The sequence below is a fragment of the Eutrigla gurnardus genome, assembly GCF_963514095.1.
Source record: "Eutrigla gurnardus genome assembly, chromosome: 3".
Taxonomy (NCBI): domain Eukaryota; kingdom Metazoa; phylum Chordata; class Actinopteri; order Perciformes; family Triglidae; genus Eutrigla; species Eutrigla gurnardus.
In genome coordinates, this window is record NC_139917.1 from 15,024,950 (window position 1) to 15,048,185 (window position 23,236).

A 23,236-nucleotide genomic window follows, 5' to 3' on the forward strand; every position below is an offset into this window, starting at 1 on the left:
ATAAACATAACGGGAGACCTTGTAGCATGTAGGCTAATAAGAGCAATGTATAACCAGTGTCACCTAGTGGTCACAAGGACACAGTCAACTCTCATAAGAATTTAAACACCTCACCAATTTCACAGTCGCATTCCCCTGTACATAACCTGTTTGTATCTGAAAGATTCATCACAAAAATAAAACTTGTGCATTAGCAACATTTATTTACAAATATTTCTTTAAAACGGAGATTTTGTCTTTGTACTGTCACGTACAAGGATGAAATGTTTAAGAAAAATACAAAAATATGAACAAGGTATGACTTTTTTTATGTTACAAAGATGTGTTAAAACTGGAAAGTGCTTTGATCCTCGAGCATCTTGAATGTATAGTTGTCTCCGGTACTATCAGGAACCACAGACTCCTCTTCATTCTGAAAGACAAGAGGGACAGGACTGGATGAGCATTAGAGGATTAACAAAATCTTACATGTTTTGGGAATCATTTGATGGATTAAAATAGATTCTGTGGACTTAGACTATTTCTATCAGCCAAGAAAGGGTGTTGAAGATTGAGTGACAAAGACAGATCACATAAGCAATATCTTGTTTTATTATTTAAGAATATCAAGTATAAACTCAAGTATAAACACAATTTAGCCATGATTTCTGCATGGCTCATTTGAAGGTAACCGTTATTTCATTAATACTTACCTCTGCAGAGAAGAATCGGTCTATGATGTTAAGAGAGGACTTGTAGACGGCTTCACTGTCATGGGACTGCAGCGCCTCAATCTTGTCCAAACCACCCAACTCCTCAATCATTAGGCAGAGTTTCTCAGTCTCACCAGTTTTATGTGCATTCTTTGGAGAAAGGGGAAACAATTCTGTTAAACTAATAGTTCTACTAATCATCCATTTTAATCTGTGACTGTCAAGAATCCATCTGTCATTCAGGCTAATAATGTGACAGATTAAACTTTGCAAATCTTCATGTTTCCTAATCTCAGAAAGCCACAGTGTTAAACTCTATTTCTTTGAGAGTTTAAAACAAATCTCTGCTGGCAGAAGAGTCTGTAAGAGAACATTTAAAGGCAAATTGCCCTTAGATGTAAAATATAGACAGTGCAGTTAGTTAGTTAAAGCACATATTATTTCTAGACGTTATTTATTTCTATGTAAAATAAGAGAATTTTCTGGATGGAACTTTTTTTCCAAAGTTCACTCATCAAGTTTCTCACATCTCATCGTACATGACGAATAAACTGCTGAAGAATTTGGATCCAAAATGTGCCTTCCTAACATCGTATCTTATCAGAAATACATTTCTCAGTTTTTTTGTGCTTTGACACAACAATTTACTTGAGTGTGTTTTGGTGCGGTTCACTGTATTTCAGTGCCTTACTGACTAAACTGCTTTATAACCTCGACAAAAATAATTGCAGATACAGTATAATGCGCAGTGATATATATATATTACCTATAACTTAATTAAGTATAAAGTGTGTGCATGTTGATTGTTATACATATACACAATACACCAATAGAAATGGATAGGTTAACATCTACTTGACATGCAGCATTTTGATTTCACTACAAAAGGCAAACTTGCAGGGTCTTGACAATTTACCTGTAAAATATTGTAGATGGCATCTAGGATGACCAAGATGATTTTTCCATCTTTGGCTGTCAGTAGTTTGAGCAGAGGCTCCAGCACGTTGCACTGGACCAGGTACGCCACTTGTGCCACTGTCCCACCACTGGTGTAGTTGGTGACCGCCCACACTGCCTCCTTTTGAGTCTTATAGTCTCCCTAAACAGAAATGACATGTGATGTTTTTAGCCATAGAAAGATATAGATACACTAAAGATAAACTTAATGAGCCTTCATTAATAAGCCTGAAATCATCATAAAGTAGTTCCTAAAATTATTTGTTTATTTGTTCCAAAAATAAGAAAACCATGCATAATCCACAGCAGGCAGGAAAGAGAAGTTGGGGAAGAGGCAAGTGACTGGTCAGGTTATATTAAATGCATGCATGCATTCCAGTATCCATGTTAAATATTAGGAATAATCGAAGACTTTTGCAGAAAAAATTATTTGGGCCATTGTAACAAGCAGCATGTATATTTTCTGTCTGCTCTTCTGACCTGTTGAAGGTTCTCCACCAGCAATGGCATCAGGCCTGCATTGATCACCTCCTGGATCTGGGTGTCTTTGCCAGCAGTGATATTGGACAATGTCCAAGCTGCCTCCTTCTGGATATTGGGCTTCTGGTGGCAAAGCAGGTTGGGGAACATGGCTAGGGCACCCGCGTTGAGCACAACCTGTGTCTGCTCGTCTGTCCCAGTCACAATGTTGCCAAGGGAGCGCAGGGCTGGCGTCTGGGAGGTGAAGAGGAGCAAGTCAATAATCTGTAGTAGTAAAATGTCTTTTCCCTTTTAATTTTGTCTTAAACTGTACAAGATACCACCATGCAGTCATATGGAAATATTTCAACCATCAAATGACAAGTAGTTGTAGCAGCTGCTAAAATAACTAGACAAGTAAAATTACTAGTCTCTAATTAACGAGCATTTAAAACAGTCTCTGCTAGATATTTAGCATTGATTATCTTGTTTTGTAAAGTTTACTCTGCTTGCTACAAGCAAATCTGGAAAGAAAATACACTGATAAACTACAACAAAAGTATACATATTATATTTAAATAATTTAAAAAATCCATCCACTATATTTAATTAGAAATAACCTTGTGTCATTGCTGGTTGTGATTTCATTCTATGTATTTGTCTCACAGATGCACCCAAGCAGATGGACAGAGAGACAGACAGACATAGATTAGCTCTTCAGACAACAGCAGAGAAGCAGAATGCTTGATGAGAAATGTGTTTCTGGTGTGAACAGCCAGGCGACTACTCATGTAGTAGCATAGTGCACTGCAGCCTCTCAGCGACCAGCGTAAACCCAGCATGAGCTTAATTTAAGGTACAATGCTTCACATCTACTGCACAAAAGACTTGAACCTTTGTAAAAGTAATCTGTCCTAGACTCAACACACCACAAAAGTTAACAAATGTAAGAGAAGAGAAGTCTAAAAACATGAACTGGGCAGAAAGTTGTTTTCTTCTAGTTTGAGGTAATGACCAAAAGACACAGGAGGATGTACACAAATGTGCCCCATATAATGAGCACTCTTGGATCCAAAGATTAGACAAGCAATTATATTAACTGGCGCTAACATTTTCATCAAGCACTGTCAGGATTTCAGAAACAGAATAAAGAGAGCCGCTACTGATGGATGAAGGTTATCTCCATTTATAAATAATTCCTTTGAATATCGATGTTGTACTAACCCAGTATGAGTATTGTAGACATTTCATACGTCACAAAATGACAGTAACTTTTGACTTTTACAAATTCAACACCACGTACCACAATGGACAGCTCCCCACAGCCTAGCAGCTGTACCAGGCGGGGCACCAGGCCAGCCTGCACCACCACCTCGATCCTCTCATTGGAGCCATCGGTCAAGTAGGACACGGCCCAACAGGTGTCAGCCAGGATCTCCCCATCATCGTAGAGCAGGAGTCGCACCAGGGCTGGAAGCAGCTGCTGCACCGCCGCCAAGGGGGGAGCTGGGTTCTTGTTCCGACACAGGTTGGACAGCGTCCAGGTGACATTGCGCAGGTAGCCATACTGGAATGGTGGATAAGGAGCCAAGTGTTATTTTACAACATCAAAATGTCATAATAATAATGTCATGGCTGCAGTGCCATGGAAAATGGAAATGTCTCTTAAAACCAGCAGCTGAATAATGTTTGATGGGCACTCACGGGAAACACAGAGAGCTCAGGGACTGACAGCAAGGCTAGGAGTGGCTGGAGACCGCCATCTTTGATCACCAGGTCTCTGTAGTTGGATCCATCACCTAGATTTGGGGAAAAAAATAAGATATTCACAGGTCATGTGCTGTCAGCAGTGCAATCAAAACAGAACAAAAAGTGTAACGTAACTTAATCAAAATTACAGTAGGGAGTTGCCATGAAAAATCCATCATTTTGTCAAACATTTTGGAGCCAAGCATAAACTGAAAGAACCTTCAGCTTGTTGTACAATTACAATGCCAGGGCCGTTTCTCAACATGATCTGTTCAAATACATTGCTGACTGAGAAACATCCAGTGCTGCTACTCTGATCGACCATTGGTTCCTTTTCATCTCACATGAATCGCCTTTGGACTATGAACTCAATGTGTCAACAACACACCTTAGATGTTTTAGGACACACCCTTTTACATTCATTCAAAATCCTTCCTTCCTCAACGCTTTCAGATAAAACCACTGAAGCACATCTACCCACAATTACAACAGATCCTCACATCACATCTATCCAAATACACCGATGAGTGCAGTCGTGGAGCAACAGAAGCAAAACGAGTGACTCAAAAAAAGAAGAGATGTGTGGTGTTGACAGCCTACAGTACCTGCGATGTTACCGAGGGCCCAAATGGCCTGCTCGCTGATGTGCATGTGGGGTGATGCCACCAGGCTGATGAAAGCTGGGATGGCCCCTCCTTCCACAACGGCCGTGGTCTGCTCGGAGGTACCTGAGGCGATGTTAGTCAGGGCCCAAGCTGCCTCAAATTGGATGTCGGGGCATTCAGACAGTGCCAGAAAACTAACAAACTTTGGGATGAGGTTGGCAGCAATGATGCTGTCAATAGGTGGGTGCTTTTCTCTGGAGAGGAGCCTCCTGGGGGGAAAAAAAACACAGAGACGTGGAGTTAATAAACGGAAAGAGAAAAGAGAATGTTAACTTGTAGCATTGTTAACTGTCACTGGAGTAATAACAAGCTACGCAGGATTATTATGTGCAACAGGTTTGGGAACAGACTAAACACAATAGAAACAAGTCCACAAAAGAATACACTTGAAACCTGGTGTACTTGACACCATGTCAAGATTTACGATTAATACATTAGGAGAGATAGTGTTGCAGATGATCAAAAACAAAAGTGGACTTTTGTGCCAAATTTGAAGAAATTCCCTCAAGGTGCTTCTGAGATATCGTGTTATTAAGAATGGATGAACGGACAAGCAAAAAACATAATGCCTACAGCCACGACGTGGTGGAGGAATACAAAGTATGCACCATGTCACTGGTCATCTTCAAGGATTTGTTCTCCTTATTATATGAAACAGGATTGCACAATGAAACACAGTTGTAGACCAATTCACCATACAGACAGAAAACTTATTATTATTATTGTATTATTAAACAATAGAATAGACACACGGTAGACTTACTAGACTGTGTGCAATGTCACAGTTACATGTTTGAAAAAAGTGTATTACATTAGCACGTCAAGACATGTCAGTCAGGATTCTTTTCATGATGAGCTTACCTGGCTGCTTGTGTGGCCTGCAGCTGATGATCTAGGTTTGGGCTTTCTACACCTCCTAAAATCTCCTCCAAAGACCATTGCTGAGGAGGCTGTGGAAACATAAGCGGATTACTACCTAGTAAACCGGGGGTCAAACAGAATTTAAAAAATAATCATGAACATTCACTGGAACATGCAGAGCAATTGTAGCAAAACACATGACCTAATATTTGCTGGATGTTGCCATGGTTGGTGAATGCAAATTCAAAGCTATGATAACATCACAAAAACTGTATAATATTTATATTATATTAGACAGTGACTCTTCTTAAAGCAACAGGTCTGTGTTCCACAATGAAGCGAAACAACCTTCCCACTGTTATCATGAGGTAGAGTAGATAGGCTTCTCATTGACCTTGGGCCACCAGGTACAAACAGAGCGTCCAAGCTTTAATCTTCCTTAAGATTCAATTTGAGAGAGTAGACTTATTCCCTTTAGGTGTTGGCATGGAGGCTGTTGTAGCTAATCTAACTAACCACACGTCTCAGACATGATGCACACATGGAAACGAGTGGCATTTATCCAAGTGCGTGCTGTTTACTGTCCCCCCCCAGCCAACTCATATGACTGGTGTGTGAAAGGGGCAGCTGAGCTGACCCAGATCAGATGTGCCGCCTACCTGTGCGTTAGGATCTTGCTCTTGGAGAGGAGAGGTTGGCTCGTCCGGAAGAATCTGGACGTTTCTCCTCTTTAGGATCTGGTCGTCCTTTTTTGCTTTTCGTAGCTCCACGTTGACTTCCGCTCTTCTGCGACGTAACTCCTGATGAAGTCAAATATAATACGGCATTTGTTACGATTAGCTCTGCAATTCACCATCTGACGCTTGGCTGTTGCTTGCATGAACTTACCGTGGCATCTTTCCCTTTGTTTTTGAACTGGGTGAGACGAGCTCCGCTGTCGTTGGCGGCTGACATTCCCGAAAGCTGGATCAATTCCAATAACGTAGCAGACACTCCCTGTTGCACACGAGCCACTTAACGTTAAAGATTAAACGGTCATAACAACGGCTGCTTTCGCTTCCTCGCTCTGGTTAACTTTGAGTTAGCTAGCAAGATTTAGCTAATGCTAGCCGTTGACTGGCCGCTAGTCGGGAGGCCAAGCCGTTTACCTAACACCATGCGGCTCATCGCACACGGAGCCTTCCCGGGTATCCAACACCCAACAACCCCGGTAAAATTCATAAGAAGAACGATAATACACTCAAAAACAACAACATTTACACAACACACACGGTTAATGTAAGTATACGTTTCTTTTAAACGTACATTTAGCCACACAGAATATGCAACGTGCTTACCTTACGGATTTCTTTTTTTTATTTTTTTATCAGTGACGTCATTTATATGACGCCCTGTTTTTTCTGAGGTGTGATTGGTCAGCCGGACTACAGCCCGCCCATGGTTTGAAGAAAATCTTCAAACATCAAGCCGTTGTCAAAGACAACCACTGTTAGTATCGCGAGATAAAGGTCCCGCATCCTTGTGTGCTAGTTGGTTTTCATAGACGTTTGCGGTTATCTCTGAAATGCCTGCTGTACGATGGGTAACGTGTTCCATACATACAATCCGTGGTTCAAATCAAGGCGCATTAACGTATGTCATATCGCTGGTTCTGATTCAGCATTTCATTTTTAAAAAGGTTGTTTTCCACATGCAACTACGTAATGACCCAGTGGCCTAATGGATAAGGCATCAGCCTCCGGAGCTGGGGATTGTGGGTTCGAGTCCCATCTGGGTCGCATTTAGCTCCTTTTCAGGGTTTAAATATACATTGTTTGTCATGGTTATCTGGGCGATGAAATACAGGATTGGGTAGGTAAATGCGGAAGTTAAGGGTTGGTCCGTACGGCACAATGTCGGATGAACAGTTCCATAGTCACAAACCCCCACATCTGCAATTAACAACAACCACCAATTGCAATTTGGATGGTATGTTCTGTATGCCAGAAATCTATAGTATGTATGTAATACGAAAGCATAACCTCTGGAAGACATTGTTAAAGCACGTTTGATGCTCTCTCTCTCTCTCTCTCTCTCTCTCTCTCTCTCTCTATATATATATATATATATATGCAGATATGTGTGTGACACTTCCCTCAAAGCAATTGTATTGATGAATAATTAAAAAAAAGCATCTTGCCAGAAAGGCCAGGTCTCCATCACTGTAGAGCAGAGGTCTTCAACGTTTTCAGACCAAGGACCCCCAAGGCCTATCATATAATATATATATCATATAAAACTTCCCGATTAAACCGGGCCAATAATAATGCGCAGTGCAGTCTATATTGCCATGTATATCAATACTTTGTAATGATGTATGTACACAATGCTAAGCCATTAAAATAATAATTCATGTTTTAATTATATTTTTGTATTTCTACATCACAATTTCTCAACATAATATTAAATGAACAGGGAGAGTTATATTTGCTTATTATTATAGGTTGTATTCATGTGTATTTTGGAAATACCTGTATTTTACATTTTTGGAAGAAAACAAATTTGGGATCAAATAATTTCGGGGACCACTTGCAGTAACTCTGCGGACCCCCTAGGGGTCCTGGACCCCTTGTTGAAGATATGATGGTCAGAAACCTCACTCGTGCTTTTTTGTAAAAATGAAGAGCAGAGCAGCAGAAATGACTGAATTTTGATTGTAAGTGTTCAGGGTTCTCTCAGGAAATTCATGAGAAGACGTGCCTCAGATGGATTGCTGAAAAATGCAACGCTGTATATTTTCAAAGCATTTGCTGAAAGTGGATTATTCTGCATTAGTTTGACAGATTTATTGATGTGACGATAATGATTAAATTCAATTCTAATATTATTTTCTCTCATAGGGGCCAAAAATCTCATGCAAGTGGAGAAGCTCCCTTGCATCAGCTACCCTGGCTACCATGTCCGTGAAATTAGGTTGTTACAACAAGTTGAGGCACGAGGTTGAGGTGACAGGTGACCTTAGAGTACCTACAATCATGGGTCTTCACTGCCCTCCAGTGGCCACTGGGATTAACTGCAGCAACGCAGCAAAACATTCAATACGCCAAATCAGCCTAAACGAGCAAGAATTCCTCTTCCCGTAAATACTTTTAAACTGCAGTTACTAAAGTGAGGACATCATAAACACAAAAATACTAAAGTATAAAAAACACACTCAGGTTAACCGTCTCTTCAGTCAGTCTGTCAGTATGTATACTTAATTGATTCATTTTGTTTAATGTAATTTTTTTATTTAGTATTTACCTATCTGTTTTTATTTTCTTCTATAAATCCTCACACTATTACACTGTAAATACAAGTTTGCACTGTATCTTGTATTTATTATTGCAATTTAAAACATGAGAGCACCAAAGAGCGAATAAATGCTCATTTTGTTTATTTGCGTTTTTGTCAGATTACTTTTATTTGTGGACTATATTTAAAACGTACAGGAAAATGGTAATTTGTCTAATTGAAAAATGTACTGCAGTTCAACACTGTGGCCACCAGAGGGCAGTGATGACTCATTGATATCAAATACAGTAATGTAGCCTACACCGTCACCTCCACGTCGCATTAAGGTGGGCTAATGTTAGTAGAGAAGTTGTTAGGATCACTTGCCTTGAAGTGGAGTGTATCCTATATTGTCCACCATCAAGTAAAAAAAAGAAAACCAAGCAAGTATCAATCCAGAATAGTTTTAATATTTTGTTTGCACACAAGATACCAGAAGGTAAACCTCTTCTCTTTTACTTAAATCCTACTTGGTTAAAAACAGAGAATACCTACACAGAAGTGCATTTCCTCTCTTATGTTGTAAACATCAATGGGAGCATTTTTAGAATCCATTGATGAATGAAAGGAGTGCCATGTCAAAGTGTTCACTTCTGCGTTAGGGACGTCCCACCATCTCCTTTTCCACCCCATCCCATCTCAATCCTGAGCGGCCCCATATAAAACTCCCAGGAATCCCCTCTCGGCAGCAGAGCTTGAAGTGTGTCCACACAGAACATCTAGGATGATGGGGATTATTCTGTTTCTCTTGTTTCTAGGCTTTCCTCTTTACAGGATGGAGGAGCATGTTGTCAATGGTGAGTGTACCTTTTTTTATTTGTAGTTTTATATGATTTTATATGTTAGGGGAAACATTTTCTTCCACCACACTCGCTGCTTTATATGTTACCTACTTCTTAATGAGGTCTATTGATTGTACAAGCGTTGTTTCACAGCAGTATATTCTGATTCATTGTTCAATGCTGGGGGAATCTGTAGTTTTGCATCTCACCAATACAATATCTATTACATCTGTGTTATTCTGTTATTCTTAAAAAAAAACACACACACAAAAGGTTAAATAATCTAAGGCTTGTCTGCATAATTTCCATGAGGAAATATGACATCCCAAAACAAGTCTGTGATTTACTTAAAATGCTAAGTTGAATAGTTGGCATCATTTCACAACTTTGATGGATTCATGTTTACATCTAAGCTGTAGGACATTTGCAACCCACTCATGCTAAGGACGATGGGTGTCATACTGTAGAATAAAGTACCCAACAACTTGCCATCATTTATTAATCAAACTAAAGAAAGGTGTTCAAAGGAACGGAGGATTTAAATTATATTAATCCATTGTTGGAGCAGAGGGGTTTTGATATAACATTAACATGCCATAAGAAATCAGAGGAAATGTCTAATGGAATCACAACTTGTTGTTTGTGTCAACCCAGAGCTGTACACTCTGATGGAAAAAGGTCAGACCAGCTTTGTGGATCCAGCTCTGAGCAACCAGAGCCGGATGGTGGTTAAAGAGCCCTCCCTGCCCATTAACGAGCTCCTAGAGAAGAGCAGCAAGACCAGCGAGTCCAAATTAACCCTCCATCCTCTACCCTCTGCTGTCTGGCCAAAGCACAGTGACCTGGCTCCCATCCCTCGTCACCACGGCCACCACGGCCACCAGGGCTCCCACAACAAGAGCAAAAAAGGCCCCAAGAGTGACCGTCTGGTGGAGCACAACAGTGAGAAAACCAGAGGAGAAGCTGCTGGTCTGCTTCCCAAAACTCCGCTGACAGGAGTTACAGGTGCTGCCACCAACCGCACTGTGCAGAAAACCAACCAGGACACCCAGTCCAACATCAGCCCTCCTCAGCAGAGTGAACCAGACGGACACCCCAACTCCAGACCCAGGAGTCCACCTCACACACAGCCCCAGGCTCAGCCCCACCAACCGGCCCCTTCCCCACGCAGGGAACCCCCCAACCGACGACTGGATCCAGAGGAGAACCGGCCAGGGAAGTCCAGTCTCTATCAGTCTGGTATTGGAGCAGCGACCCGGAACAACAGCCGCCCGCCAGTCATCTTCAACCGGCGCTCGTCCAGCTTGCTTTACCAGTTCGACATCCTGAGGCGAGGTATGGGAGCTTTGTTTTGTCCTGACCCTGGAGGCCGGCCTCTTATTAAAACAGGATCCACGCATGCAGCAGCATATCTGAATGTAACTTTATTGAGTTATTATTTCCAGACAGCAACCTCGGGTTCAGAAAAGTGAAGCCAACGCTGAATAGCCATATATTTGCATTATTTCTAATGGCCAGCAGGGGGCGACTCCTCTGGTTGCAAAAAGAAGTTTGATTGAAAAGTTTGTGAGAAAATGAGCCTAATTCTCATATGATTTATTATCTCAGTAAACATAGCAAACATGAGTTTATGGTCTCAAGTAGTAGTCAAGTAGTCAAGTCTTCTTCAATCCAGCGTGATATTCATTTAGTAAATTATGGTCCATTTAGAGTCAAATAGACCAGAAAGCAGATTATGCTTTAGTTTAGGGCGTGGCTGCCTTGTGATTGACAGGTTGCAACCTGGGTGTTGTCCGGTCTGGGAGAATGTCTGAGTTTCATCTTACAACTTTAACCCTTTCGCAGTGTGTTTTCAGTTCATGAAAGTTCATTTTAACATTTTAGTTGTACACAGCTCCACCCTCTCGTGTCACTTCTGGTTGCAAAGAACTAAGATGGTGACAGCCATGGTGACAAACGACTCATAAATACAGCATTTAAGGGGACATATGAACATCTCACCTTGACAGTGCTTGTGCACATGCAGTTGGGCATATGGAGTATACCAACACAACAATGTGAAAGCCAAATTGTTTGTGCATCCTGGTAGCCTTTGGGTTTAATGTACTGCCCGTGTCATTGCCACCGGTTTGAGACCTTGGCTGCATGTCATCCCATCCACTGTCATAAAACACTTTAAAAAAAGATAGAAAAAATAGATGAATTTCTTTTTTTTTAATTGGTTCACACACACACACACACACACACACACACACACACACACACACACACACACACACACACACACACACACACACACACACACACACCACCTCCTCCAGTCCCACGTGGAGGAATGCGACGCCTGGGTTTTGTAATGACGACCTTGTCCTCTTCTAATGACGCTGGAATGAGATTCTGGCAGCAGACGGCCACCCTCTCTTTCTTCTCATCCCTCCATCCCATCCTCTGTTTGTCTTCTTCTCCGCAGAATCCGACTTCACACATGACGCCTTCTGCATGAGCGAGTGCAGGAAGGAGAAGGAGGAGAGAGAGTATTACTGCTACAGTGAGTTTGGTATGTACCCAGCCAGAGACAAAGATGCACGTTGTCATACAGACTCATGTCAAATGTAGGAATGGCTGAAGGAGCCCTGACCAGTTATTATTTGCACTCAAGAAGCAAGTCCAGAGGGACAAGTCCTAAGCTTTGAGTTTTGAGTCCTAAACAAGCCATAATGTGCTCTTCACCCAGAAGCAATTGCAAGTGTCAACTTGCTGGCAATGAACAGCGTTGGCGTTCGGTGATTCATTTCATTCTTTTCTAATTTTGTCAGGTTATCAAATTTGTGATTCAAGTCCAAGTCATGTGACTCATGTGAATGCACACCTCTGGTATGTAGCATTAGGTGTGGCAACATGAATTTTGAGCCTGCAAGTAACAGTTTGAAGAAGTAGTTGGACACAGCTAGGCTAGCTCCCCCCCCACCCCCAAAAAAAACAAAAACAAACATGAGAGTGGTATCGATCTTCTCGTCTCACTCTCGCAAATCAGTTTATTACCCAAAATGTCCAACTATTCCTTTACATACACATGTGCACATTCTGTATGTAGGCATACATCTCCAACATTTTAACATACGATGTTTGTCTCGTCCCTTTAACAGCTGTCAACGGGATCGTTCACGACATCGATGTGCTGCGTAAAGGGATACGCCTCATCACACTGATGGTGAGCAGCGACGGCTTCTACAAGATGAGTCGTCTCTACGTGACCACAGACAGCTTTTTCTTCAAAGTTCGCCTTCTGGTCCTGGACACCTACAAGTGCAGCAAGCCCTGCCCCGACATCAAACTCGGTGAGCGTAACAGAAGCCTCATCAAACAAAAGGGCCGTCTTTTTAAAACTAAAATGAAACTATGTAAACTGAGAAACTGTCTGTTAACCAATTGGGTTGCTGTTATAAATCCAGTGCTTAATTAAAGTATTAAAACTTATATGGGACATTAGAATTTGCTCGACTCTGCATTTTCTCCCAGTCACCTAAAAATTTCCCCTATTTGTTCCCAAGGGACCAGATACATTATAATGGGCCAGATCTACCACCGGAGGCGCCATCTTCCCAGTGACCTTTTGAACCTGCTGGGAGGTAAACTGAAGCCCGGAGACGGCCTCCTGCGAAGCAACAACTACGTCAAGAGGTTCAACAAACGGAGGCACCAGAAAGCCCTGGAGGCCACCCGCTCCAGGTGTAGGTGAACCACAGATAAGACTATCGCCCCCAGCTGCAGGGGAAGAGACATTGCAGCTTACTGATCATAACTAACCCTTCAGTATTGTGCAAGACAGAAGACATTTTGCGGAAGGCAAGGATTCATTTTTCATATGGACTGCTATCTTTTTGACTTCTCTGTAAAGTTCCTGAACTACTGACTTGTGCTCTCTTTGATAGAAAACACAAGCAGCTTCAGTTAAAGGGATTTTTCACCATCATATTATAATGTTTGGGGCGACTAAGAAGGGCGTGCCCACTGTTATTCTCTCCAAATAGTCATTCAAACTTTACTCATGGCTGGTTCATGAAGTCCCTACATTAAAAAGGTAGAAAGTTGGCTCAGTTTTTCAAAGGAAATATGGTTCTTATGTCGACATTTTAGCCACAAAATGTATTTATAGAATGGGCATATTTGATCATCTCGCATCAGCAGTAACACTGGCATGTTTCCTCTTCATTCATGTGCCTTCAGCAAGCCGATATCTGTGCTGAGAGAGAAACACAGTCAGATCCAGCCTCTTTATTCCCACTATAATCCAAGCACACCCGTATGCACGTGCATACATAGAAGATCATTTGTTTATTGCTGTGTTTCTAGCTGTAGCTCTCCGTAGCATGCTCCCATATTCACTGTTGAATACCAGAAGACAACACTTTTACACGATATTGAAGAGAAACTTATTTTCCATACAAACATACTGGCTATATCATATTTTGGGAGTAGCTCAATACATGTCATGTAGGAACCTTGGATCTTACTGTACGTATCCAAAACTTTAATCATGTTGATTCTCTTGATTCATTGATGATGCTTCTAAATTGATAGGAAGCAAAATGTCGTATTGCACCGAGTATTATTGATTCGTAACGCTCCTTGCCGTGCATGTTGTGAGTGTGGTTGTTATTGGCAAGCAGGAAATGCACTATTATTACAATGACCAAAGGGAAGGAATGAAGGGCCCGAAAAAGCAGTGACAACCCAGTGGAGGAGGAGGAGGAGGAGGAGGGAGGAAAAGGGGGAGAGAGAGAGAGAGAGAGCACAGGACCTTTGCTTGTCAAGAGAGCGGCTTATTTTTCTAACTTTAATTATGTGTCCACGATGAAATATTGGCCCGAGCAGAACGGGACATCAAAAGGGGCCTCGCTGAATGAGGAGGTGGGTGTGTGTGTTGTTGTAGAGGACCTAAGCCATAAATCTAATCAAAGGAATCTGATCCTCTCCGCACCTGGACACATGACTCGGAAAAGGGCCTCCGTCACTGCTCCTCTTTGGGACGGCTCGTGTTTTCTTGCTTACACCTAAACACGTCCTCCTCCGGGTGGCTCAAAGCTCAAACAAGGCAACATAAACTATTTGGGCAGGATCAGAGAAAGAGGGAGACGGGGGGCGAGGTGGAGGAGAAATAAAGACGGGTTACGTAAAAGGACACATGGAGGGGGTTGAAGCAGGAGAGGGGGTGTGTCGGGCCTGTTTTTCTGAAGGGATAGCTTCTTATTTAATCAGAATTCTCTGGCTTGATTGTTATACCAACCCGAGCTCACAAGAGGGAAAACTTGCACTGAACACTTACATTGCTTTACTATACATGAACCCAATAAAGAAATGTGTATTTGTTTTGTACTCGACGACCCCGTGAGGAATTCATTTGTCTCCACACAAACACTCCACTCATGCTATCACGTTCATCTGCACTGACCGAGGCATTGATCCTCATTATCTTTCCCAGTGATTGCATGGGAAGGAGACACTCTAATTTGGGCTGAACCACCATGATTGGTTGGTTGTTCAACCTGTCTGGAAGGGAGACGGACTTGGGAACTTGGACGTGGAGGCAGGCAGGCAGGCAGGGCTAAGCCTCTTTTCTCTCCCTCTGTCCATCTGTCAGCTCGGTCGGTCAGTTCCCAGGCTCAAGGAAGTCTCTATCTGGGATCAGCGCTGGAGGGAACAGATGCGGGCGGGCAGGAAACAGGAGCTTGCTCCACATCTTGGCTACCATCGCAGCGGGAGGACATTCCTCATCGCAGAGGATGTAAAGGAGGAGGAGGAGGGAGAGAAAAGCAGGGAGACAGGAGAGGGAGGTGGGAATATCTCACTTGCTTCCTGTGTGATAGCCCCAAAGCCACAATGGGGGAGAGAGGGAGAGACAGAGAGACGAGGATGGCGGTAGATTGAAACCACTCGGGGCTTGCGGCCATCTGCGGTGCTCTCAGCGTCTACGCGAGCCTCTGGATTCATTTAGTGGTTGGAGTGGGGAGTCACCAGAGGGAGTTGGGGGGGGAAGCGTGAGAGAGCAGAGCGAGAGGTTGACCTTGGAGGTGGCTTTTACGTGTCATGTCGGGAATTTGATCACAGGAAGAGTTTGTATGTGTGTGTCGGAGGCCATGACCTTGTCCGCTCACAAGTCTAATTTATGTAAGATACACCATGTAAGCATGTTATACCAGTGTATAATGTGCTTAATATATAGGCTACATACATGAGTGTAAATAACCAGGTTTGTATATATCAAACAAACTAGATTCTAACTGAGGAGTTAGGAAACGAGAGGGACAGAGATGTAAACAAGTCCCCGGCAGGACTTGAAAATACATATTTTCAAGGGCATCTCCCATCACTTCTATGCAGATGATGTTCAATTATACATCTTACCTAAGCCTCACATTTAGTCTATTTTACACCACTCCTTAAACTCTACAAAAATAGATACCAGATCAGATAATTTCTTCAGCTCTGACACATATTTCATCTGCCACACCCAGCCTTGTCCAGCAGGTAAGGAATGGAAGGGCCCGGTTTTCTTTCCTCTGCTGTTAAAAGTGTTTGAGTCAGGATTGTTCATTCAATCCTGTCTCAGAAAGAACTCCCTCTTCACCTTCCTTAGCAAAACATCCCTGATTCACCAACAAGTGGTCCAAAAATGTTGTCGCTGAGCTTTCAAGCTTTCAGCAAAGATGGTCTCCGGTGCGTCGAGCACAAACAAAGAAAACACAACTATTGAGAACTGATGTCAAAAACATTACTTTATTATCTAGGATGAAATGTCCTATCAAGTACAAAAGAGAATCTCTTCGGAGTTGCCACAATCATTTAAAAACAGAGTACTTTTTAGTTACTTTTCTTCAACATTACTAAAAAAAGAAAAACATCTCATTGATATGAATAAATAATACAAGAAATGCAATGTCAATATAGAAGTTATGTTGAACTGGTTGGTTTCTTATGAAAAAAAAGAGAAACTCTTTACAAGAGTTAACTGTCACTCTACCCCTTCAACAGTTTTATGCTCACAATATGCAGCGCTTTTATTATAAAGGGCAATTTCACCTAAAACGTAGAGTTCACTTTCAACGTTCAATTAAAAAAAAAAAAAAAAAAAGACAGTTCAAATATACAGACGGGCTTAGTTGCTGGTTCAAAGAGAGAAAAATAAGAGTTTCTACTGCTCTAAAAATCTTTCATCTACATATTTGGACAGCCATAATATACAATAGAGTACAAACAGTGGATGAAACACATCATCATCAGATTACAAAGTAACAGACTTCTGTGTGAAAGACACACAAACACAATAAAGAAGACAGCAGCAACATTACCTCTCAACTCTGCGGGAAAAGAGAATTAAAACCGAGAGATTACAACCGAAACGCTTGCTTAATTTTGAACCGTTTTTTAACAACGTAGACAACCGTGTCTTATGACTGCTCCCCTCCTACAACACTGATAATCACAGATTACAAAAATGTTCCCAAATATGATAAAAATGCAGCTATAAAATTTTCATACAAACCCCGCGGTACAAAGACTCCCAGTCCCCACTCAAAGTTTACTCCCAGACATGCTGCCGCAGACCGCAACATAACTGAGTTGATGCTGAGTGGAAAAGTCCATTATCCAATTACTTAACCATGCTTTGAGGGCGAGTTGAGAGACATGTGTGAGCCAACCTGTCAACTTCAATGAAATATGTTGGAAGAAGTGGCTGATAGATAAGGGGAGAGAGACTCACAGGCTCAGCGACCGACAAAATCAGAGGTTTTGACGCGACGGTGTGTGTTTGAAGGGAGGGACAGCACGTGTGGGTTAGTTAAGCCGTGTACACGTTTCACCTTCCCTGAAGACCTAACAGCCTCACTTCCTCGCTTTTTGTCCTTGATCTCCTTCAAAAAGGTCAAGTTTAAAAGGAGTCACAGAGCTAGTTAACAGAATCCACATGCATGTTAGTTAAAAAAAAAAATGGTAAAAGGTCAGAAGAGCGGGATGGGATGTGGTGGGTGGGATGGTCTCTACCGGGTGTTTCCCTTCTGGAAATTAAAATGACAGCCCTCAGAAAAATGAAGACCCCTGTTAAATCTGACAGAACAATTCACTGCTTTTTCAGAAATCTAACCTCCATTAAAATGGGTCTATCTCAGCATCAGGCTACTGTGAGAGGGAATGTACAGTGAAAAGGTATCACTGAATGCGAATGCACCACCAAGCGGGCTTCGTGAGGCTGGTTCATGCTTCGTGCAGGGCGACGCAACTGAGGGAAAGTCAGAAGGTGCAGTGGAGTACACAAGGTGCATCTGAAAACTCACTGGCATCAATAGGTGAAATCTAGTGGGGTATGAAGAGCAAAGTGTGTTCCTACTGCACTAATGAAATGCTGGTTGCATATGAGGTGCGATGCATAAACAGAGCATTTTCAGTTTGACAGTATGAACATCTCCACGTGAGGCCGGGGGCTTTAATGGGACGTTTGTTTCATTAAAAACAATGAATGAAATGAGAGTTGCACCTCCAGGTGTGAAGATCAGAGCTGACACGTTGCTATATAGGACACACACAAATAGTGCTCAGCTACAGAACTAACAACTCTTTTTCACGAGTCCGCCACCGATGTGAGATCAGACCGCCGCTGATCAGCCGACCTATCAGCTTTATCTGCGTTTCCCATCTGGATCTTTCTTCTTGGTGGGCGAACGATGCGGGCTGGACCGCCCTGCCCCGTGGTCTGTAGGCGGGGCTCCTCTGTCATTGTGTCCCAATGACACTTTGGATTTAAAAAAAGGGGCTTCTCTCTGCACTGCAATGGAGGTGTTGTAGGTTGGGCGCTTTGACACCAGTGCAAGCTGATTTTCAGCTGGGCGCGTGCTCTCCTTCAGAGAGGGCTCGGGTTCGTTTCGTAGCCCGGCTTGGACCGCTGGGCTTAATCGTTCAGAGGAAACCACAAGGCTTTTTGACACTTGGATTTTAGGTGGGAGCTAAGAGGCTGCCGATTGTAGTTTGTTGTTATGAGACCTACGGAGACAGGCAAAGAGAGGAGGAAGAAAACAGTTGGAAAACTTCTTGGTGTTTCCTTTTTTTTTATTAAAAGCTTTACAATATGACAAAAATATGCACTAGGGGAAATACAAAAACAAACAAAACAAAAACATGATTTGGATGCCAGTGGGTCAGACACTTTGACATAGCAAGCAGCCATGTTGGTGAAATGTTGTCGAAGTGTATGATATGATGTCGGCCCAACCGTGTATGTACAAGGACTTTTTTTTAAACTGGAGACTGTCAAGCTCACCATATTTAGAACAGGAAAGCTAAACTACATTTTTCTCCAATCTATCTTTACAGATCCTACAATTATTTCCTTTAGAACATAATATAGTCCTTCAAAAAAAAAGAAGATATATGCACATAAAATAACATTATACATGGGTACAGCAAATAAAAAGAAACTAATAAATGTTGCATGCTTTTTTAAAATTCTTGGCTAAGAAATGAGGTAAAAATGTTCTGCTGCAGCATATTATGACCAATACGATAAACAACAGTTCTGTCAAATTTCAAGATAAGTTATCCGTGTATGTTTGTGGAACTGAAGTAAAATTTTACAATCAAAATCAATAGCTATTGGTTTCTTTTTTTTTCTTCCAAAACTGAATCTCAACAAAGAGAATGACAAACTTCATATTTTGTCTTGTATCCAACTCAAAAATAAACAAAATATCAGTCATCTATTGCAAGAAGTGTAAGAAAATACATTTTCCCTAGAATGCTTTGTGTTACCAACATGGCCGCAGTTATTAGACAGTAGAAACTTTTTTTTTCTTTCCTTTGCTTCTAAAATAAAAAAAGGATCACACCTACAGTGTGAGTTAATATATGCACTTTCTTACAAAGTTTTTAACGCTGTTTTAAACAAGTAAAAACAGCAACGTCCGGGGGGGATAGCATATTATTGTTTTGTTTGTTTTAAGAGTGACCCCGGCACCCAGGAGTTTGACATCACAATCTGCAAAAGAGAGATAGAGATAGAGATAGAGAGACAGATGAGAGAGGGAATGGATGGTGTAAATACACGCGGGTGAAGCACATCACCGTTCAGGACACACAGCTGGATGCAAACCATAAGACTTAGCGGACTAATTAGACATCGCTGAGCTCGTAGATGAGGCGTGGCTGAGATCTAACTACCTCCAGTTAAACTCATCTTGAGATGTTCAGCTCGTTCCTCAGTAAATGACCAAATCAAAATACAGCAAAGGCTTATAAACGACATTGTCTGCAAATATAAATCAACCGCTCGACTCAGTCTTGTGGCGTGCATCCACCGAGAGCAATGCAGTGAGGTGAGTTTAGGGGCACAACCAGAGAGTGGAATGATTTGAGCTTACGCGCTGCTTCCAGTATAGGCAGGAGCATCAAAGCCATAAAACACAGGGTGATACATTGCTTCAATTTGATTTGTAAAATGCTTCAGTTGACATAGAGCTTTGGTTCTCAGTCTGAAAAGCCCCAATTCTGCAAAGTCAATTTTCTGTACTTCAAACATTTTATTTTATGAAATAGTAAATCCGTGGCTTATTTATTTGGCTTTTCAAAAAAAAAAATATATATATTTATATTTTTGGGGGCCTGTTTGTCTCTATTTGACAGTTTTAGAGAAAGAAATGGAGAGGTAGAGAGAGGTATGACATGCAACAAACGGCCCGAAGCTGGAATCCAACACGGGATGTTGTGGTAATGTGGCATGTGCTGGAACCACTCTGCCACGAAGGCACTCCGGCTGCTCTGGTTTCAACTTAATATCCCTTACAATACGTGTTAAGAGCTCAAATCTAAACATTGCACATAAGTGCTAAAAACAACACAGCAGAAAATGCTCCGTCATAACGTGATGGAAGCTGATGTAGATATGCAGCTACGGGTGGAAAGTCAGCTGACTGCAGAGGATCAAGAGTATGAGTGAAAACTCATACAGTCTGCAGAAAAACAGTAGGGTGGGCAGGGAAAGGCAAGCGTCCTGTGCAGAGCGCCAAATAATTCTGTCTTTTAAAACAATAAAAGAATATTAGTCATGCATGGGTCAGCGGTTTTTTTTATTTATTAGCGGCACCCACCTGACCCATTATGAGAGCCAGTCTGCACAGTCTAGCACGACTACTGAGGATTGAGGGCTGAGACCCACCCGTGCGAAAATATACAATTCCTAAAATATTAAAATGTATTTGTGGGGATTTAACCGTGCCGAGTGTTTTATGTTGGAGAGAGAAGAAGCTCGGTGGTTTTATGAGCATTCAGTCATGGCGCGCAAATAAACTTTAATGTATATGAAGGAAGCACAAGATGGTGACCCAGGAAATCAAAGAGGAGTCGAAGAACCCCATTAGCATTTTTTTCCATGACAAGTTCCATTTTATGGCTCTCATTGGAAAAAGTGTGTATCAACACAGCCTCCAAGGAGGTTAGAGGTCAGAGGCGGTTTCACAGCAGCGCAGCTGGAACAACTAATGACTTAGTCTCTTTCCTAAGGACTACATTCTCTGACCCAGGGGCTTTAAGCACTACTTCCCTTATCTCGCCTGCTGCCATTTTTTTTTTTAGCGTTTCTTTCCCCTCATCGGAACTGATCGCCATCGTCATCATCCCCATCTTACCTGCTGGCTTTGAACCCTTTAAGTTTCTGAACAAAGAAGGTCTCCAGAACCTCGGCACACTGGTAGAAGGGCGAGTCGCTGGGGTTGTAGTAGCGGCAGTTGTCGAAGATTTTGGTCATGTCCGCTACAAACTCTGTCAGCTTGATGTACTCGCGCTTCTGTATCCTCTCCTCCATGGTGGAAAGGTCTGAGAAGAGGGGATTCAAACAATATATTTAGTTATATTGTGCAGTGTGTTGTAGAAATGAATAAAAACCCTACTTGTCTGCCGGAGATAAACATCATATATGCGGAAGCAGCAGATATATATCTGGCTTTCTAACAGACTTTGTTCCACAACTTGGCATGCCTGCTTCAAAGTATTTGCAGCTCATTTGGCATGTGTTTGACAGACATTCAAATAGGTTTCCTGGGAGCACAGTTCATCACTTTATATGTGACAGCAAAAATCCAAAACCCCTGCCAGCTTTAACCTCAATCTAGTCAGCCTTCCAGATCAGTTAATTTGCCATTCCTGAGGAGAGCGTCATTATCAGTGTCAAATTAGTGCTTCCAAGTCGAGGGCTCCCATAAAAAGGAGCTTTCAGTGTCACCGACCTGGTTAATCCAAGATAGAAAAAAATGTACCTAGCGAGGAAACTAACTGGCAACAGCCGAGGCTTCATATAATCTGCTGCTGCCGGTGGTTTGCTCTGCATGGCGTCCCCGGGGCTGCCTTTTAAACAAACATATCCCACTCTTAACCTCCTTAACCCCCACCCCGCTGGGCAGGAGCTTACGAACCTCATGGTCAATATCAAAGACCTCCTTCTTCTCCGTCATCAGATTTCATCTCAAACCCCTCCAAAAACTACCAACGGCTGCAGCTACACCAGCCAAATGCTCCTTTCTTTTTTTTTTTCCTTCTGAAAACCAACAAGGTCTTTTTCTTGCGATGGAAGGGAGAAAGGGAGAACTAGACTTTCCAGGACCGGCCAACAGGAGCTAAGTGTGGTGCTGGTCCCTTTCCACAGGGAGCCCGGCAGACCCGGACCGGCTCATTAACGGTTTGTTTGTGTGGAAGTTCAAAAAGGCCCTGCTGACGTAAGTCCCCGTTTACATGGCCGGTTTGATCTGAGTTGGAGGGCTTCCTCCTTGCTAGCATCCTGGTGGTGGCTGCGTTTTCATGTTTAAGATATAGAGACTGGGTGTTGGTTCCAGTAACTTAAAGTGATTATGAAATGAAAACAGCACCACTGAGGCAATTTTATCTTCAGAATGGGGACGGCTCTTGGTAATCTGCTGATTCGTGAGTTACAATTTTAATATTTTCCTACATTACAGGGCCAGAAAGCACAACACAAAAAGCATCTCAGCCAATCCACCAAAGATATGATGTTAAAAGTTATAAGAGCTCAGCATTCAGAAAATATAGTCTGGACCTTTGATAGTAATATTTAGCATTATGTCCTTTAGTTATTGAGTATGATATGATCTACGGCCCCTGCCTTCACCCAATGTCAGCTGGGATCAGCTCCCCGCCCCCTGTGACCCAGAATACAGGATGAGCGGTAGACGATGGATGGTTGATCTACGGCTCCAACTTTATGAACTGTTGTCATTATAAATTAATCCATGAATCATTTATCATGTATGTACAATGTCAGATAATAGAGTCAACCTCTAACAAAGTCTGAAAGTAATTTAATATGCTCAATATGTGCACAAATACAAGCTCTCAATGAAACGCAGAACACAGAAAAGGCTTGGATCTAGACTTGCTGCCAACCCAAAAAAGGACAGGAGGCTACTTCCCCGACTGCAGTGGCTGGGAAGCATTCAATTATAAACCTTGTTGTCTGTATTAACTGTTGTGTTTGTGTGCTTCACTCATTTCCTCCACTCACCCATTGGCTCCTTGATAACCCTGTAGTAGTCCGGGGCGTCGTTTGTGTCCACCGGCTCCAGGAACGGCCAGGCCATTTTATGTGCCTGCAGAGGAGGGAGGGGCCATGAGAGAGAGGTACAGAGGAAGACACTTGAGAAAGCTGAGACCGACGAAGGAAAACAAACAGAATCATGAAAATGACAGTGGAGGCAGGTGGGTC

At 42.3% G+C, this 23,236-nt stretch overlaps 4 protein-coding genes across 6 annotated transcripts in view; 2 read left to right on the forward strand and 2 right to left on the reverse strand.

The window, feature by feature from the left end:
* The window catches only part of ten1 (TEN1 subunit of CST complex), a 233,303-nt gene that overhangs the window by 155,724 nt on the left and 54,343 nt on the right, over positions 1-23,236 (forward strand). The window lies entirely within an intron of this gene.
* Positions 6-11,526, reverse strand: LOC311011487 (importin subunit alpha-1-like). 2 transcript variants are annotated; one of them, XM_084006452.1, is made up of 11 exons: positions 11,479-11,526; positions 6,272-6,379; positions 6,043-6,183; positions 5,384-5,472; positions 4,463-4,731; positions 3,813-3,907; positions 3,412-3,675; positions 2,130-2,363; positions 1,609-1,791; positions 693-842; positions 6-412 (listed from the first exon to the last, which is right to left on the reverse strand). In XM_084006452.1, the coding sequence occupies exons 1-11, from the start codon at positions 11,509-11,511 to the stop codon at positions 326-328; spliced, it is 1,653 nt and encodes a 550-aa protein (XP_083862578.1). In that variant the 5' UTR covers positions 11,512-11,526; the 3' UTR covers positions 6-325. The 2 variants fall into 2 exon arrangements, with proteins under 2 accessions (XP_083862578.1, XP_083862579.1); XM_084006453.1 differs by lacking the exon at positions 11,479-11,526 and adding an exon at positions 6,721-6,737 and having other exon boundaries at positions 8-412.
* On the forward strand, positions 9,150-14,925 carry LOC311011489 (uncharacterized protein). 2 transcript variants are annotated; one of them, XR_014596896.1, is made up of 6 exons: positions 9,150-9,492; positions 10,132-10,812; positions 11,948-12,034; positions 12,624-12,815; positions 13,029-14,214; positions 14,249-14,925. XR_014596896.1 is itself a non-coding variant. In XM_084006455.1 (5 exons), exons 1-5 carry the CDS (start codon positions 9,420-9,422, stop codon positions 13,214-13,216), a joined length of 1,221 nt encoding a protein of 406 aa, XP_083862581.1. In that variant the 5' UTR covers positions 9,150-9,419; the 3' UTR covers positions 13,217-14,925. The 2 variants fall into 2 exon arrangements, 1 of the variants encoding a protein (XP_083862581.1); XM_084006455.1 differs by having other exon boundaries at positions 13,029-14,925.
* LOC311011204 (nucleosome-remodeling factor subunit BPTF-like) overlaps positions 16,236-23,236 on the reverse strand; it is a 41,331-nt gene continuing 34,330 nt past the window's right edge. Inside the window, exons 34-36 of the mRNA XM_084006010.1 lie at positions 23,036-23,120; positions 21,150-21,336; positions 16,236-18,513 (exon numbers count right to left, since the gene is read on the reverse strand). Of these exons, the coding sequence (XP_083862136.1) occupies positions 18,477-18,513; positions 21,150-21,336; positions 23,036-23,120 (309 nt within the window). The 3' untranslated portion in view covers positions 16,236-18,476. The remainder of the gene's footprint in view (positions 18,514-21,149; positions 21,337-23,035; positions 23,121-23,236) is intronic.